The sequence below is a fragment of the Podarcis tiliguerta genome (genome assembly GCF_965153285.1).
Source record: "Podarcis tiliguerta genome assembly, chromosome: 8".
In the NCBI taxonomy this organism is placed as follows: Eukaryota; Metazoa; Chordata; class Lepidosauria; order Squamata; family Lacertidae; genus Podarcis; species Podarcis tiliguerta.
Genome location: NC_139541.1, coordinates 36,633,949 through 36,650,190, shown reverse-complemented (window position 1 = coordinate 36,650,190; position 16,242 = coordinate 36,633,949). Strand labels below are relative to the sequence as shown.

The 16,242-nt window shown below is 47.5% G+C and overlaps 1 protein-coding gene across 2 annotated transcripts; it reads left to right on the top strand.

Moving 5' to 3' along the window:
- The first annotated feature begins 273 nt into the window (after positions 1–273).
- Positions 274–14,986, top strand: MEAK7 (MTOR associated protein, eak-7 homolog). Of its 2 annotated transcripts, none has more exons than XM_083451918.1 (8): positions 274–704; positions 3,198–3,391; positions 5,023–5,253; positions 5,613–5,757; positions 6,070–6,510; positions 8,621–8,739; positions 9,841–10,020; positions 11,302–14,986. In XM_083451918.1, exons 2-8 carry the CDS (start codon positions 3,221–3,223, stop codon positions 11,425–11,427), a joined length of 1,413 nt encoding a protein of 470 aa, XP_083308044.1. In that variant the 5' UTR covers positions 274–704; positions 3,198–3,220; the 3' UTR covers positions 11,428–14,986. The 2 variants fall into 2 exon arrangements, with proteins under 2 accessions (XP_083308044.1, XP_083308045.1); XM_083451919.1 differs by having other exon boundaries at positions 453–856.
- Positions 14,987–16,242: the final 1,256 nt, after the last annotated feature.

Genomic DNA, 16,242 nt, shown 5'->3' with positions numbered 1-16,242 from the left:
GTCAGGTTGAAGCCAGGTAAAAACGTCAAGAAATGCCACCCGGTTTCTTTTTTGGTGCTAGAGGGTGACTGTCCAAGCGCACCGGGAATCGAACCCGTAACTCACCAGAGCCTTCAATTGTTCTCCCGCTACTCCACGAACGCTCCCATTGGCTCCGACCACAAAAGAGGGCGGGACACCTAGAAGGAAGTTCCCGCGAGAGAGAACACATCCCGCCTTCACCTCAACATAGAGATTAAAATAGAGAGTCATCCACCCTTTCCGTTTTTTATCAGAACTTCCGGCCTAGGGTCGAACCCTTTTCCGTTTTAACTCCCAGGACAATGCATAGCGGGGGAAGGGTCACCATAGATATGTGAACGACAGGAGGAGGAGCCCATGTAGCATCACTCTCGCGAGTACGCTCCACCAACTCTTCCCTTTTTCTATCTCTATGCCAAGTCTGTCGATTTGATGATGCAGTACAGGACGCGGACGGCGGCGATGATGCCGACCTTAGTAGCCGCCTCTGCGCAAAGCTCGGCGTCCCCTATTGGCTGAGCGTTCTGTCAGTCAAACGGCCAGCGGGGCGGTACTTCAAGGGAAGGCCTCCCCAGAGGCCAAGAGTGGCGGCGGTGCTGGCGCTGCCGCGGGAATGAGGAGACGCCGCTGAGGAACATCGGCCGTCCGGGGAGCGTCCACGCCTGAGGAACCGTCGCCGACAAGTGAGGATATTTGCGGGGTGGGGTGCGGGTTTCAAATATGAATAGTAACGAGGGGCGTGGCCTATATTAATATTAATAAGGGGGCGTGGCACGTGTGACTATCAATGAGGACGTCATTGATTATGAATTGGGGAACCTGAGTATAATTGAGGGTATGTAAGTGTTTGATCTATTATACATGCACATATTATGGTAGTTACATAGTATATATTTTGTTTAAATACTGTAAAGAGTTATATATATATAATTATCTCTGTGTGTAGCTGTATATCACAGAGGCTGGGAATGAAGCATATTTATTTCATTATTAATAATGTTAATCATTAATAATTCATTCATTGTAATTCAAAAGTAACTGAGTGGTTTTAATTATGAATTCATAAATCACCCATTGCAGACAATTGTAGTTCAGAAGTATAGAAATAGTTTAAATGGCTGAATGAATAATGGGAAGATACATCATGGCTTGCAACCTTCTTTTCCACCAAATGGTGCTTAAAGTTAACAGTAAATTGCAACACTTAGCAGTTGCTGCAACAGTCAGCTTATGAGGTCAAAGGGGGAAAAATGTCTTCTGTTTCCTGCACTTGGATCTTGCTCCTTCCTTACTTGGTTAATTTTTTATCCACCTACCAAGATTTGAACCCAGATCCCACCTCTGTATTTGCAGCATTCTGTTGAAAATAAGAGATGAGCAAAGAGAAGTCTATCGATGGCTACTAGGTGTTCAGTAGTGTGCTTCTCCCCACCTGATGTTGTATACAACTCAGTCCTACTCAGAGTAGACCCATTGAAATTACTGGACGTGGCTAACTTAGGTCTATTTATTTCAGTGGATATATTCTGAATTGGACAGAGCTGGTTACAGCTCTAAGCTGAAGCACTTCCTCGTCTGTCTCATTGTCCTGATCTGAATGTCATATGGGAGTGCTGGCTTGATTGCCCTAAACAAGAACAGATTAATGTTCATCTTGTTTGATGACAAAACATATTTCTGTTGCTCCTGATAATGCATGTATGTGTGTGTTTCTCTGACAGGTTTAGGTAGCTGCGCTTTGTGAATAATTCATACTTGTTGGGCTTTGATAGTTAATTTGTATTTCCGTCACTGCGGCTCGTTTAATGAAAAGCACTCATGTTTCACACTTGGTTTTAAAAAAGGCTTTCATTTACGCTCCTGACCTCAAGAGAGTGGGAGCTTGGGGCGTGTGTGTTTGATGCTGCTGGGAATATTTCTTTCATTATGTCCCAATGGGATTACTCAAAGGAATGAAGAGAGAGCGCTTGAAAGCTTGCAGCTGAAGCATGATTTCCGAAGGCTGATTTATGAAGATGGTATGAAAACAGCCCCTTTGTCGACACAGCCAACTTATTTATTTAACAAAATGTATATCCCACTTGATTGCTTTATACTTTTGTTAACTGCTTAAAAATTCTCTTAAAATGTATCAAAATTATTGACAAAGAACATTCCGCTTTTGGGCCTTTTCTATGCAAATCAGTGATGATGATGATGATGATGATGATGCTCAGACTGTCATGAGGAGTTCCTACTTTCTAGGCACCTTTTGCAACATGCCATTACAGGTTTTACATCACTTCCAAAGGAGTGTTTTATGCAATATCAGTGGATTCCTGCATATGCTTTGGGGTGGGTTCTTGTGGTCTTTTAGTATAGAATTGCAAGCCAATATTCGGCAGTCTACAACCTTGTGGCTTTCAATTTTCCAGGCCTTCTACTGTAACATTTTGGGGCATTTTGGAAGGCGAGCAGATTCTTTTCTCAAGTTAGCAGGAGGCAGTGATGGTTACCAACTTGGATGGATTTGAAAGAGGATTAGACAAAATTCATGGAGAATAAGGCTATCAATGACAACTAGCCATTCTAGCTATGCTTCCCCCATGGTCAAAGGCAGTAATGCTTCTGAATATCAGTTGCTGGAAACCACAGGAGGGGAGATGGCTCCTGTGTCCAGGTCCTGTTTGAGGGCTTCGCACAGGCATTTGGTTGGCTACTGTGAGAGCAGGATGCTGGACTAGATGGGCCATTAGCCTGATCCTGAAGGGATCTTCTTAGGCTCTTAGTTGTTGCTCTCTCTCTCATGTTCACACACACACATACAGAGTTGGTCACATACTACATGCAGAATTACTATCCAGCCTTCAGCCCTCATGCTTCCCTGAGCTGTTGGGTCATTTGACGCTTTATAATAGATTTCAATTTGCAGCCAGGCGTTATTAATTCTTCATGAGCCAAATTGATTGTTTAACCATATTGTTTTTTCCATTTTGATCAGGACCCTGAAGCCTTTGTGCTTTAGCAAAATGACTTTGAACTGTCTGCTTCTCTCCCCACTGCTGCAACTTGGCAGTGCCCCCATTTCGGTGGTTTTTCTGGTTGTTCCTGAAACACTGCTTGGGACTGGTCCCTTCTGAGCCCTGCCGCCGTTTTCATGCTTGTCTCTTTCTTTTTCCCTTTCATCATCCTCGTAGGATTCCACCATCTGCTGGAAAAGATGGGGAACGTGGAAAGCAGCAGCCATTACCAGAAGCACCTCTCGAGGTTCCTTCCTGATGAACAAGCCGACATTGACAGCGTCTTTGTTGCCATATCCGGGTCAGGGGAGGCTGTCGGAGGAAAAGGGGGCAAACCAGCCAAGAGGGATGTGACTCTGACAATGCTCAAGGCAAGAAACAAAACTTGGTTGACAATTAGCATGCCTAGCCTTTCCGGATAATTTTCTGTGTGTTCGCAGCACTTTGTGGACATGGTCCTATTGTAATATTTGCAGCAGCCCTGCATAGTGCAGATGACCTTAAACAAATTGCTTAAAGTCAGGTACTTAAATCACAGCAGCGGCAAGATTTGATTCCTTGAGCTTTGTCTCAGTCTCCTGGCCACTCTGCAGTTGAAGGGCTGCAGCTCTATGGTAGAACATCTTCTTTGCATTCAGAAGGTCCCAGGTTCAATCCCCGGCATCTCCAGGTAGGGCTGGAAAAGCCCCCCACCCTGCCTGATACTTTGGAGAGCTGCTGCCAGTCAGTGCAGGCAATACTGAGCTAGATGGAGTTAAAAGTTCTTGGTATAATGCAGATTCCTATATTCCTAAGATTAGACAGGGCTTGTAGTGGTGATGTTGTTTTACAAAGGATGCTCCTATACAGAGATGGAGAACCTGTAGCTTTTCAGATGTTGTTGGACTCCCAACTCCCATCAGCCCCAGCTAGCATGTTCAGTGGTTGGTGATAATGGAAGCTGCAGTCCCCCCCCAAAAAATCATGCATTGGTCTCCCAGTAATGAGCTGCAGCACAAAAGTGGTCATAACCTAAATTGGGTGGGTTGCATGAGTAATACTATACTGTTTACTTTTAAAGAAATAAGAAATAGAAAAGTGACAGGTGCGGGGGGAGTTGGGGAGAGGGAGAATAATGTAGCCGGAGTGGTGGCGTAGTTGTTAGAGTGTCAGTCTAGGACCTGGGAGACCAGGGTTCAAATCCCCACATGGCCATGAAGCTCCCTGGGTGACCTTGGGCCGGTGGCTGCCTCTAAGCCTAACCCACATCACAGGGTTGTTGTGGGGATTAAATGAGGAGGGAGAGAACCATGTTCAGCACCTTGAAGATGGGATATAAATGCAATAAATAAAAAAACAAATAGCCTTCTGGCTTTCTTCAAATTGAGCCACTGCGGCTTCTTCCCCGTCCTGCAAATCCTGGGAATTATTTTGTATTGACTGTTAATCCAGCATGCCTGCAGTATATGTTGCTTTGTGGCTTGCTGTCCTCTCGGAAGAGAGTGGGATAGAAATTAAACATGCAAATAATTAAAAAGTGTATTCACTGCAGCCTGAGAATCATAGAATTGTAGAGTTGGAAGGGACCCGGAGGATCATCTATTCAGGAATATGCAGCTACGGGGATCGAACCTGCAACTTTGGTGTTATCAGCACCATGCTCTAACCAACTGAGCTATCCAGAAAGGAGCCTGGGAAACTGCCTTATACCAGATCAAACTGTGGCTCAGATTGGTGGGTGGGAAGCCTTTTCCCAAGCCAGTTAAGAGCCAATTTCCAGAGGTGGAAATCCGAATTGTGAAAGTATCCCTGGCCTGCTGAATGTGTAATGAGCGGCTGGCTTGTTCCTTTTGCCTGTTGGCCCAAACAAGAGACATACAGCGAGGGGAGCCAGAGGAGAGATGGCCCTTCCTTGGCGTCAGGATGTATTGCCTTTGGTGCAGAGTGAGCTCCTGCCACTTTGGAGACTGCTTGTTCCTTCTAGTTGGTTGAACTTCCCTGTTGCGTTTCCGTCTATCTCTAGGCCCACGTCAAGGAGGCCCTCCCTGAATCAATGGTCGTCCGGCTGTACAATGGGATGAAGAGCATCCCTCTGTCCGAGAAGTCTCCTGGGTCCAACGGGCAGGTGGGGAAGGAGCAGTTTGTCATTTTCATGTCGGCACTCTTCAAAGGCAACGCCGAGGAAAAGAAAGGCATTGTCATGAAAATGATATCGAACACGGACAGCACCATGAAGGGAAGTCAGATCATTGAGGTAAGAAGAGAAAAACCCCAGTGTGTTCCATTTGCCTATAAGAGAGAGGAAGAGGGACTGGAGCAGAAATGGGGCAAGGTGATGGATCTGGGAACCAAGAGTGGGAAGCCAGGATTCAATACCTAGAAGCCAGGAATTGCCCGCAAATTTAGCAAAAGGAAAGGAAGGCAGATGCTCAGCCACTGCTGTCTTTCTCCAGTGCCAGATACGGAAGCTGTTGTTATTCGTATCGTACTAGCCCCTGTTAGTATCCTCTTCTAAGTATTAATTTCTGCCCTCGTTAGGAGGTCTGTCCTTTTTTGTGTGTGCATCTGCCATTTAAACACTCCACGTAGGAAAAAAAATTTAAACTCTTGAAGTTTGCAGAGGATCTGGTTGGCTCTGTGGTTCACGTCCTGAGCTACAGGAAGATGTTGAAGGGCTGGAACTTGAAGAATGTGCAGAATTCAACCACAGGAATAAAAGCTTTGGCGTCTCAGTTAGTGTCGGAGTTGAAATCGGCAGGTGAGTGGCGGAATATCTGTTTTCACTTTGGTTTAGCTGTAGACCCTGGCAATGGTTGGTGGCCATTGTGAGCTCCATAGGGTTTGTGGCCTGGGAGACAGAGAGGCTCAGAGAGCTGCATTTGGCTCTTGGGCATGAGGTTTCCTGCCTCTGGAATACAACATAGCTACTAATAGACCTTTCCTCCTCTGTCCATTAGTCCTAATCCATTTAAAAGCCCTTGGATCCAATGGTCAGGTTTGGCAGTGGCTCCTGTGGAGCCGACTAGGTTTCCTGGTGCTACTTACATCTAACTTTTGTTTCTTGCTGCAGATGGGAAGAGGCTTGAGGGTGGTCAGGCGCTGGGCGCTGTCTGTGATGAAAGCAGCATTGAGGATTGGGTCTTCCGGGTTCCACAGGTCTCCGCTTTCCTCACTGTGGTCGTCCAGCAGGGGCTGCTCGTCCTGCACTCCCTCCCAGACCAAGAGCAGGAGACCTTCCCTTTGCTTCCGGAGTGCCAGGGGGTCAGAGGCAGCCGCTTCGTCAGCCTCCTCAACATCCCGTCCATCACCTACATCAACTCTCACCTGCCTTCCGAGCTCCAGCACAAATGGAGGCTCCTCTTTGCCTCCCAGGTTCACGGCGAGAGCTTTACGCAGCTGTGCGGGCACATTGTCAACCAGGGGCCCTGCGTGCTGGTTCTGAAGGACACCGATGGCTACGTCTTTGGTGGTTTTTCGTCGTGTTCCTGGGTGGTTAAACCACAGTTTCAAGGTAAGAATGGCTGTTAACCCAATGTCTTTCAGCCTATAGCTCACATTTCACAAAATCTCAACCCTGCTCCTCTGGCAGGTGCAAGGCTCTGTGCACATCCTGTTTAAAAACTATTGTCTAAAAAATTCTGTATCTAGACAACCCAAATTCTTTGCCAACAAAAGCAGGATCGTTTGTATAAATTGGGCAAAGCGTGCAATTTACCATATTTCCACGGCTCCTGAAAATCTCATTCTCCCACTATTCTTCAAAGATTTTAGCTGGCTTTCCCTTCGCTGGGCAGGAGGGTTGGTGGTGGTTCCTGCCAGAAGGCTGCCTTCCCTGCTGAGGTTGCCTATCATGGGCCGTGTTCCAGGGGCAAAAGTGGAACAATGCAAGTGAATTTTACTTTTGCACTGTAGGATGATTCCTCCACAACCATACATGCAAGCAAGAAGCTTTGTTAGAGTTCAAGCACACGTTTTTGCTTAGCAGGGCCAGTGAGGGGCCCATGGAGAGTGGGTGTGGCCTGTTAAGAGTCCCAAGGGCCGGAGAGAGGGACCTGGAGGGCCATATGTTCTCTCTGTGCCTGATGCTCCTCTCCCCTGACTCTCACTCTTTCAAGCCTGTCTTCATTAACAAGAGTCACATGAACTTCTGGGGAAGATGAAATTTTGCACCCAACACCACATTTTGCCCAGGGTCTTCTCACTGACTTTCCCAATTTAAGTCCCTATTGGTTTTAGTGAGTTGGAGACCCAGGCAAGTGTGCACAGAATTGCAGACTTCGCAGATTGATTTTTTTTAATGTGCATGCTGTCAAAATGACTTGCTACTGTTTTCCCACTAGATGGCGACCCTGCCGTTGCTTTTGATTCTGCTGAGATTAGAACTAACTCTCTTTAAGGTGGAGAGTATTCTCAGGACAGATCAAAACGCCTAGGACATAGAGCAAATGTGTTCTTCCAGGAAAGAGCAGTAGCTCTGCATGTAGAAGGCCAAGGGTTCATTTCCTGACATCTCCAGGCAGGACTGGGAGAGACCCCTGTCAGAAAAACGCAGGCCTCTGGATGCCAGCTGCTGGCAACCACAGATGGGGAGAGTGCTCTTGCTCAGATGGCCTCCTTGTGAGATTCCCAGAGGCATCTGCTGACCGCTGTTAGGAGACGATGCTGGACTAGATGGGCCTCTGGCTTGATCTAACAGGCTCTTGTCAGTAAACCTTGGAGAGCCACCAGGGCTGTCTTAAGCATATGTGACGCCGGGGTGCAAAGATCCGTCCGGCACCCCCCTCGGTTGCCCATTCCTAGGTGCACAGGAGGGCGGAGCTGGCTGTCCACCTCAGCGTCTCACTGGCTCGGTCACCCCCAAACTCGCGGCGCAGAGCCGCCTGCAGCAGAAGAGCCCACTGCAGCGCTCCGACCAATGTGCAGACTCTTCCCTGAACTCAGCCCTTGGGCCCCGGACTCTTGGCCCGGCACCCCTGAGAGCCTGGTGCCTGGGTGCCCCGCACCCCTAGCACCTATGGGTAAGACGGCCCTGAAAGCCACTGCCACTTAGTGCAGAGGATACTGTGCTAGATGTACTGATAGTCTGACTTGACGTAAGGCAGCCTCTTTTGTTCCAGTGCATCTCTCCTGCCTCTGCCTCACCAGACCTCCATGCAGGGTGTAAAGAGGGTTCTTTAATACTGGCTGCCCTACAGGCGACAGGCGAAAATTAGCAGTAGAAGCGGTGGGGTTACGAGGTGCCTCATCTAATGCAGGGGCCATTAGGATGCCCTCGTCTGCTTCAAACACTTTGGTTCCAGGCCAATTGGGGCTTTATGTGTCAGTTTAAGCACCATAATTTGGGCCAGGAAGACAACTGGCAACGAGTGCTGGCATTTCAAAATTTCTTTGTGCATTTAAATAAAAGATCTCAGGTTCAATCCCTGGTATCTCCAGGCAGGACTGGGAGTATTCTCTGTCTGGAACTCTGGAGAGCTGCTGCTGCCAGTCAGTGTCAACGATACTGAGCTAGATGGACCAAGTGTCTGACTCGGTGTAAGGCAGGTTCCTCTGTTCTGCCTTCCTTGCTGTTCCTTGCTATTTGGTCTGTGCTCCTTCTTCCTTCCACTGTCATTTTACAGGCAACAACGGATGCTTTCTGTTCTCTGTTTCCCCCTCGCTTGAGGTCTTCACTTACACCGGCTACAACGACCACTACATGTACCTGAATCACGGGCAGCAGACAATGCCGAATGGCCTTGTAAGTACAAAACGGTTGCAGGATAAAGCCTTGTCTTGTAATACGGCACTTTCAGTCACCCTGGGGAATCTAGTCCTCTTCTGCAGTGCGACTGTGAGGGTCAGTTTTTGCTGGATCACACCACTTGAAGATTGTGGGTTGGGCAGATTGTGTGCTTGATCTGCTTGTCCAGATATTTTGTGTGTGTGTGTGTGTGTGTGTGTGTGTGTGCATGTGCGTGGTTGGCCAGATGGCCTTTGCTGAGCATCTGACCGAAAGCCTATATTTATTTAGTTGAGCTTTTATTTTATTTTTTTACAAGGCAAAATACAGAGAACAAGGGAAGCCAGATGATTCCAGAATTACATATTCTTAATATAAAAAATGATGAAATGTAGGCAACCATTAAAAAAAAAAAAAGCAAGGGTTGCATACATTGAAAGGATAGAAATACAAAAAAGGTTATTGTAAAAAATAAAAGTTCAGCAGAGGAGAGCCTGTTGGGAGTTTTCTCCCCAAACCCTATTGAATAGGAAGATGTGTTCTTCATTGCTTCTTCAGTATTTTCTTCTTAGGTATTCCCCTTCAGTGTGTAGTTTGACTTAAAAATGGTGTGGTGCTTGATGTAAGGGAAACTGATTTGTACTTGTATTCTGTCTTGCTGTTTCTGTATCAAATAGCCTATGGCTTTTTCACAGGTGTGATGATGGCTGTTAGCTTAAATCATTTTGGAAGGGGGTTAGATAAATTCATGGAGAAAGCAAGACCTGTAAAGTCATGGTTGCTATCCAGGACCTCCCTGTTCAGAGGTAATGTGCCACCAGTTCTTGAGGACTAGCAGCATGGATGTGCCTTCGTGCCCTGCTTGTGGGATTCTCTGAGGCACCTGATGATTGAGCCCTGCAAGAAGCAGGATGTGTGAGCTGCGTAGCGCTTTGGCCTGACCCAGCAAGGCCCATTTTAGATGGGTCAGGTGTGGTTGGGGCCGGCACGCCTGCCTCTGGGTGGATTGCCATAGCGTGTCCTTCCAGCCCCACCCAATGCTGATAGGGTCATTCAATTAAGGAGCAGACTCTGCATGCTGCAGTGCGTCGGCCAAACCCCTTTGTTATTCTTTCCTAGGGCATGGGTGGACAACATGAATACTTCGGCCTGTGGATCGACAGCAACTATGGGAGGGGCCACAGCAAAGCCAAGCCCAGATGCACCACGTACAACAGCCCTCAGCTGTCGGCCAAGGAGAACTTCACGTTGGACGCCATGGAGGTTTGGGCGGTGGGAGACCTCCCAGAAAGTGCAGCCGTAAGTGACTGCCGTGACTGTCTCTCTAGCTAAACAATAACCTGTGAGTTAAACCACAGAGCCTAGGACTTGCTGATCAGAAGGTCGGCGGTTCGAAACCCTGTGACGGGGTGAGCTCCCGTTGCTCGGTCCCTGCTCCTGCCCACCTAGCAGTTTGAAAGCACGTCAAAGTGCAAGTAGATAAATAGGTACCGCTCCGGCGGGAAGGTAAACGGCGTTTCTGTGTGCTGCTCTGGTTCGCCAGAAGCAGCTTAGTCATGCTGGCCACATGACCCGGAAGCTGTACGCCGCCTCCCTCGCCCAATAATGCGAGATGAGTGCCGCAACCCCAGAGTCGGCCACAACTGGACCTAATGGTCAGGGGTCCCTTTACCTTTACCTTAGCTGAGCAGTGGGTCTGGCCCCCTGAAACTCGCACATGAATTCTCTAAGTCAAAACAGCTTGCAAATTTCCATCTCTATCAACACTAAGGGATGTTGCACTGGAGGGTGGGAACCTTCAGGAAGCACCCACTGTCCAGGCACAGCATTGTGCTGTGTAAATGGCACCCAACAGGCTATCAGTGCTAGTCTCCTGTTAGTCTCCTTAAAGGGGGGGGGGGGATAGCTTCTGGATGCCAGCCCTTTTCTATGATAGCACCATGCATGTATGAAAAGGCTAAAGGCAAAAGAAAACTTCTGTTCAGTGCTAACACCAGTGACAGGTCTAATCGCCAAACAACAATCAAAACAGCAGCAAGAGCCATTGCAGACAGGTACACCCACTTCCAAAGCAAGACTAGAGTTAATCGTCCGTTAAAAGTTTCGGAGAGGAAAACGGCATTTTCATACTGCTCTCCTGGCACAGAAAAGCTGCTAAGTTTCTTGGCAGCAATACCATGGTGGGTGTGGGTGTGGGTGCATGTGCTGTTTTTTGTGTTTCTTCCCTTCCTTCCCCCAGCGGTGCCCCAAGGGTTCCTCTTAGCGATCAGAGATCACGCTCTGACATGGGTCCCCTTCTGCAGTCATTTCAGGAAGCTCCGTGACCTTACCCAACCTGTTTGACTGGACCAACAAAGTAGGCTGGCAAGTGGGCGGGGGCCGCAGAACCTGTCCTGCTGTTTGCAGAGGGATGACCGGGGGGGGGGGGGGAGCTGCACAGGGAAGCAATAACAACTTCCTTCTAACGCAGACGTGACGTGAAAATGAAAGGGCCCCAGGATGGGTTGGCCGTGACCTGTTCCCTTTCTTGAATTCCTATTTTGTTTGGTGTTCCAACCTGCCTTCTGGGTTTTGATTTAGGGCACGGGGCAGAAGAGCATCCTGGACGCAGACCCCGAGGCCCAGGCTTTGCTGGAGATGATCGGGAAGGACCGAAAGAGCGATGGGTTGCGGGATCCGGCCGATGGCGACGGGGGCGACAACTGAGAACAAGGCCTGGAAGCTCTTGCCTGATGCTTTGTGCAGAGCCGTCTCTGATCTCTCTCCAACACCACATGTGAAAACTCGATAACACAAACCGCTCAAGTGTAATGTGTTTTCCTAGAGCTGCATGTTGTCTGGTTAGGAGACAAATCCTTTGCGTAGCGGGATGGTTTGTCTGTGACGGGCAGATGGGGTGATTGCATGCTTTAGGTAGTTCTTAATAATCAAGGGTATTGCTGAATACAAATGAAGACAGGTCCATGCCCCTCCCCCTCCTTTGGATCAGTGTTAGCATCCACTATTTAGTCACACATTTCGTCTGTGAGCAGCTCAAGGGAGTTTTCAAGAATCCTGTTGGGAAACAGCTTCCTGAACGAATTTCAGCTTGTTTGCTCAAGAGGGCCTTTGCTAATCATGTTGAAGCAAGTTTTGTTGGGGACAGTTGGTTCAACCCAGGCTTGAACATTCACAGACCCTGCTTTAGGAAACTCACATTTTGAATGTTGTAAAGGCAGTAGCCAGAGAACTGAGCACTTGATCGATGCTGCTTTTAGTCTCAGACTGCTGTCCCAGACACCGTTCACATAAGTGTATAGGACTGAGAACCAAGTCAGATTTCCAGGGTGGTGCAGGCACAGGCCAGTGTTGGGAGTGCAAGCGAAAGACCGCCTTACCTGGTGAATTTCTGGGTGCGTATGACATCACTACACCAGACCCTTTAAGATGCATGAGATTGGGCTGATCCTTGAGCTGCTGGCGGCAAGTTGCAGGTTAACCGGATCAGCACGAATCAATGCTAAATCATGTGGTGAAGCAGTGGATGCAGCCTGTCAGTCGGGGCGCCAGTCTGAAGGATGAAACGTTGGTTGCAGCCAAACTTAGCAATGTCTGAAACCCAAAGACCCAATTTTCTTTGCTAGGTATTGTCGAGAAATGATCTCAAGTCCTCAATTTAAGGCCTACTTCAGGATTCAGTCTAGGGAATTATGAAGGGGTGTGAAGATGGGGCTCTACCTTGGATTTTCATGCAACTGTCCGCTTTGCAAATCTGCACCTCTATGCAACACAAACCACACAGCAAATAAGATGATATCATCTGAAACATAAGCTGCAAACTTTAGAGCTACTCAGGACTTCTTATCATGCTCTGAAAAGTAAGGGTGTGTGTGAAAAAGTTGCTTGACAAGGCTTGGTATTCAAAACAGTGTCCTTAGCTCCCCCCCCCCCTTTTTTTTTAAGTCTTAAGGTAGTGAACTTTTAAGTAGAAAATTAAGTATGCAAAGCAAGGAATCTAAAACTGACATTCCCTTTGCAAGTGTGAAAAACAAGTATTAGCTTCCACTATAGTTCCACTTGAGCCTTGCAGATTACTGAAAGGTGGGGAATAACAATAAAATAAAAGTGGTCTATAGAGGTAAACAGTATGTTGGAAATTGAAGTGTCTTTTGGCTTGTTGACATATTTGATCAAGTTGCAAAGGCATAATTTCCACAATAGCTGGATCTGTTCTGGTCTTCTGAGTGAACAGATCCAGCTTCTGAGTGCATCTTTTATGTATACTATTCTGATTTGGTGACATCATGTTTAAGGTCTGTAACCTTAGAAGGAACTCTTTTGTTCCACCAGCTTTGTTGCAATAAATCTACAAGATACATAGGGGTGTTTCTTGTTTGGCAGCTATACTTTGATAGCAAATCCTTCCATGTTGCCTTATAGCCATATAGCCTCAAATCTTTCTACACCCTGACTTGGGAGTCTTGTCTGATTGAATTCAGTGGGGCTTCTACCTAAAATGCTTAGGGACAGGCCGCAGATCAGAAATTAAATCATGTTCAGTCATTTTTCTTTCTGTAGAATAGTGTTTATGAGACAAGGCAATAGAAGCTTGAAATGGAAAATCTGCATGTTAATCTGAAAGAGCTACTTCTGTCCTGATTGATGGTTTATCTGTGTAGACAGATGCTGTGTCTCACTGTTTATCCAACCTATGGTAGCTAGCTATTTATATCCTAGTCTCTTTTTCATAGGGGCAATAGGAAGCTGACTTATAGAGAGTTAAGCTCCGTTCGTCCTTCCTCTCCCGGAGCTGCAATTCTCAGAGTCGATAACAATCAATCTCCCTTCACAGGGAACTCTGCGAATTGTAGGCCTGTGAGGGGAATGGGGTGTGTGTCTCCTAAACAACTCTTTGTTTAAGGTGGTATCGTAGGATTAAAAAATGTATGGTGTTTATGTGGCCCAGGTGCCTCTCCTGCTGGAACCAGCCTCCCCTCAAAAGTAGAGAGGAGGAAGATCGGAAGAGGGGCCTGCCAGAGGATGATTTTCACTTGATCCCCTCCTCTGGGAGAGATGGACTTTAGCTGAGGGGTAGAATATGTGTTTTGTAGGCAGAAAGGCTGAAGTGTGATCCTAGGCAGCTCCAGCTAGCAGGATCATGTAGGTGCTGATAGAAAACACCTCTCCTCAAGAGAGACCTTTAAAGACCCTGCTCAGTCACAGCTGGCAGTGCCAGGCTAGATGGATCAATTTGTCTGACTGCACACGACAGCTTAATATGTAAGGTTTTTCTAGCAGATACTGATCAGTGTAAGGCAGCAGAGACTAACCTGTGGCCTTCCGGATGTTGAGCTCCCATTAGCACCAGCCAGGATGGTCCAGCCGTCAGGGGGAATCACCAGTGCCAACTGGGAGGCCACAGGTTAAAGGAAGCAAGCGTGGGGTAAAGGAAGCAAGCGTGCTGAAGGAGGTCACCAAGCTGATCGCATTTCCTGGGGTGGGAACATAAAAAGCCTGCTGGATCAGGCCAAGGGCCCATCTAGTTGAGAATCCTATTCTCCCAAGCAGCTGCCTATGGGAAACCCTCAAGCAGGGCAGGAGTGCAAGATTACTGTGTTCGCTTGCAATTCCCAGCAGCTGGTATTCAGAGGCATAGACTGACCGCGTAGGTAGTTATGCCCTTGTCCCTGTGGACCAGGAAGCTGGATGGAGGAGATTCAAACAAAGCACTGCTCAACACAAGGGAACTGGGCCATAGCAGATGTTTTATAACCCTTTGCAACTCCGTCAGGCATAGAAAGCCATGGACAAAGGTGGGTGTGGCCCTGGTTTTTCCTTTTGATCTTGTTCCAGCCAACTGGAAGAATTGTAGACTTTTCCATCTTCTTTAGTTGGTATTTTTTCCTCCAGGGTGATGGCTGTGAGCTTGCTTTGAGCACATCCTTTTGTCTTTTCTTTTTATAAAATATAATGGCGGGTATATATTCACAGAGGGCAAAATTGTGGCGTAGATCAGGCAATAGATAGATGTGTTGCCCAGCTGCATTTCCTACACATGCTAACACTTGGAATACAGCTTCAAGCAAAGGGAGATGTTCTATGCTGGAAGAAGAGAAACTATCCAGGCCAGAGACCAGCACGGAAGAGTTTGTTCCTGTTCATGATGCTATTTCTTTCCCCTTTGTTTTCTTTTTAACACCTTTTGAGTGGTTTTATAATAATGCACGTCCAGTTGCATGTACCAAATTAACTGCAACAAATAAATTGTTCCAGTTCTTTTCTATAACTCTGCAGCTTCTTCAGTTAAGGTTTTTATTTGAGTCTGAGCCACTGAGACTGAGGTTTGTCATCTTTGAATGTGGCCCTGAGAACCCTCTGTGGACCAACACCCCTCATTTACCTTGCCATGCCCCCTCTTTGAGTGCTTTTGCCTGTCTGGAATATGTCCTTGAGCTGCCATAATGCCTCTTGCTTGCCTGGACAGTGGTTACAGAGGGATGAGTGTGTGTGTCTATAGAAACCACTGACTCCTGTGTCACTGGAATGTCCAAAGGCAAGACTCAGCTAGCCTACTGTGCAAAGTGCTCCACCTACTTTTGCCTCTGGCCCCGCCCACCCCTGGCATATAGCCCTACAAGAAGAATGGGCAGGATCCTTGGGATGAAATGGTCCCACCCATCTATTTCTTGTTCTTAGCCATTGCCTAGTACCAGGGACTGTTCTTAACGTAGGACAACGTTTCTGTTGTTTTTACGTTTTTTAGGATTTCTATTTCTAAAAGAAATGTGGGGCGTTGGATCCGTCCCCTTTGTGAAAGAACCACAGGGACATCTTGCTGCATTTTGGAATTGGGGTGGAAGGAAATAGCTGAGCATGGGGTGTGGTGTGTGTGTGTGTGTGTGTGTTGTTGGGGACCATCCCTATCTGTCTTATCCCTCTCCCCCTTACAGATATCCACCTGCCAGTTGCTTCCCACAATGATCTACCCTAGCAAAAGGCGATTGTGTGGGGAGGAATCAGATGTGCCTTTGAAAGCATCAGATGCTTTCCAGCTATTTAGTTCTTCTGTCTAGGGCCGGTGACCACCTGGGCTGTTGGAATGAGAGAGGGGCCTCTGTCACAGGATAGCCATTCAACTCAACACCTGAAACAGTACTAACAGTCCATCTTCGCTGGCATGTCTGTAACATGAACCTGTGTGGCTGGCATTGACATTTGGGTGGTGCTGTTGTTTTAACGAACAGCAAATGTCTTGATGCTAAGGGCTGTTTGGCCATGGAATATAGAGTGCCTAGAGATGGAGCAGACTTTCCTTTGATGGAGGTGTTTAAGCAGAGGCTGGGTGTCTTGTCAGGGATGTTGCCTTTGCGGGTGGCTAGACATCAGGTGGGGAGAACCTTTGGCTTTCCAGATGTTGCTGAACTCCTGTCAGCCCCAACAGGCGTGGCCAGTGGCCAGGTAGGGTAGGTGGTATATTTCAGCAACATCTGGTGGGCCAAAGAATCCCCACACTTGGGGAGCACTGAGACGTATCTTGCATCA

Bases quoted from the DNA above. Each gene is read 5' to 3' on its own strand.
- MEAK7 (XM_083451918.1), top strand. From the start codon at position 3,221: ATGGGGAACGTGGAAAGCAGCAGCCATTACCAGAAGCACCTCTCGAGG. The intron at 5,254-5,612 runs GTAAGAAGAGAA...AAACTCTTGAAG, and splicing joins AGGGAAGTCAGATCATTGAG to TTTGCAGAGGATCTGGTTGG. The intron at 10,021-11,301 runs GTAAGTGACTGC...GTTTTGATTTAG, and splicing joins ACCTCCCAGAAAGTGCAGCC to GGCACGGGGCAGAAGAGCAT.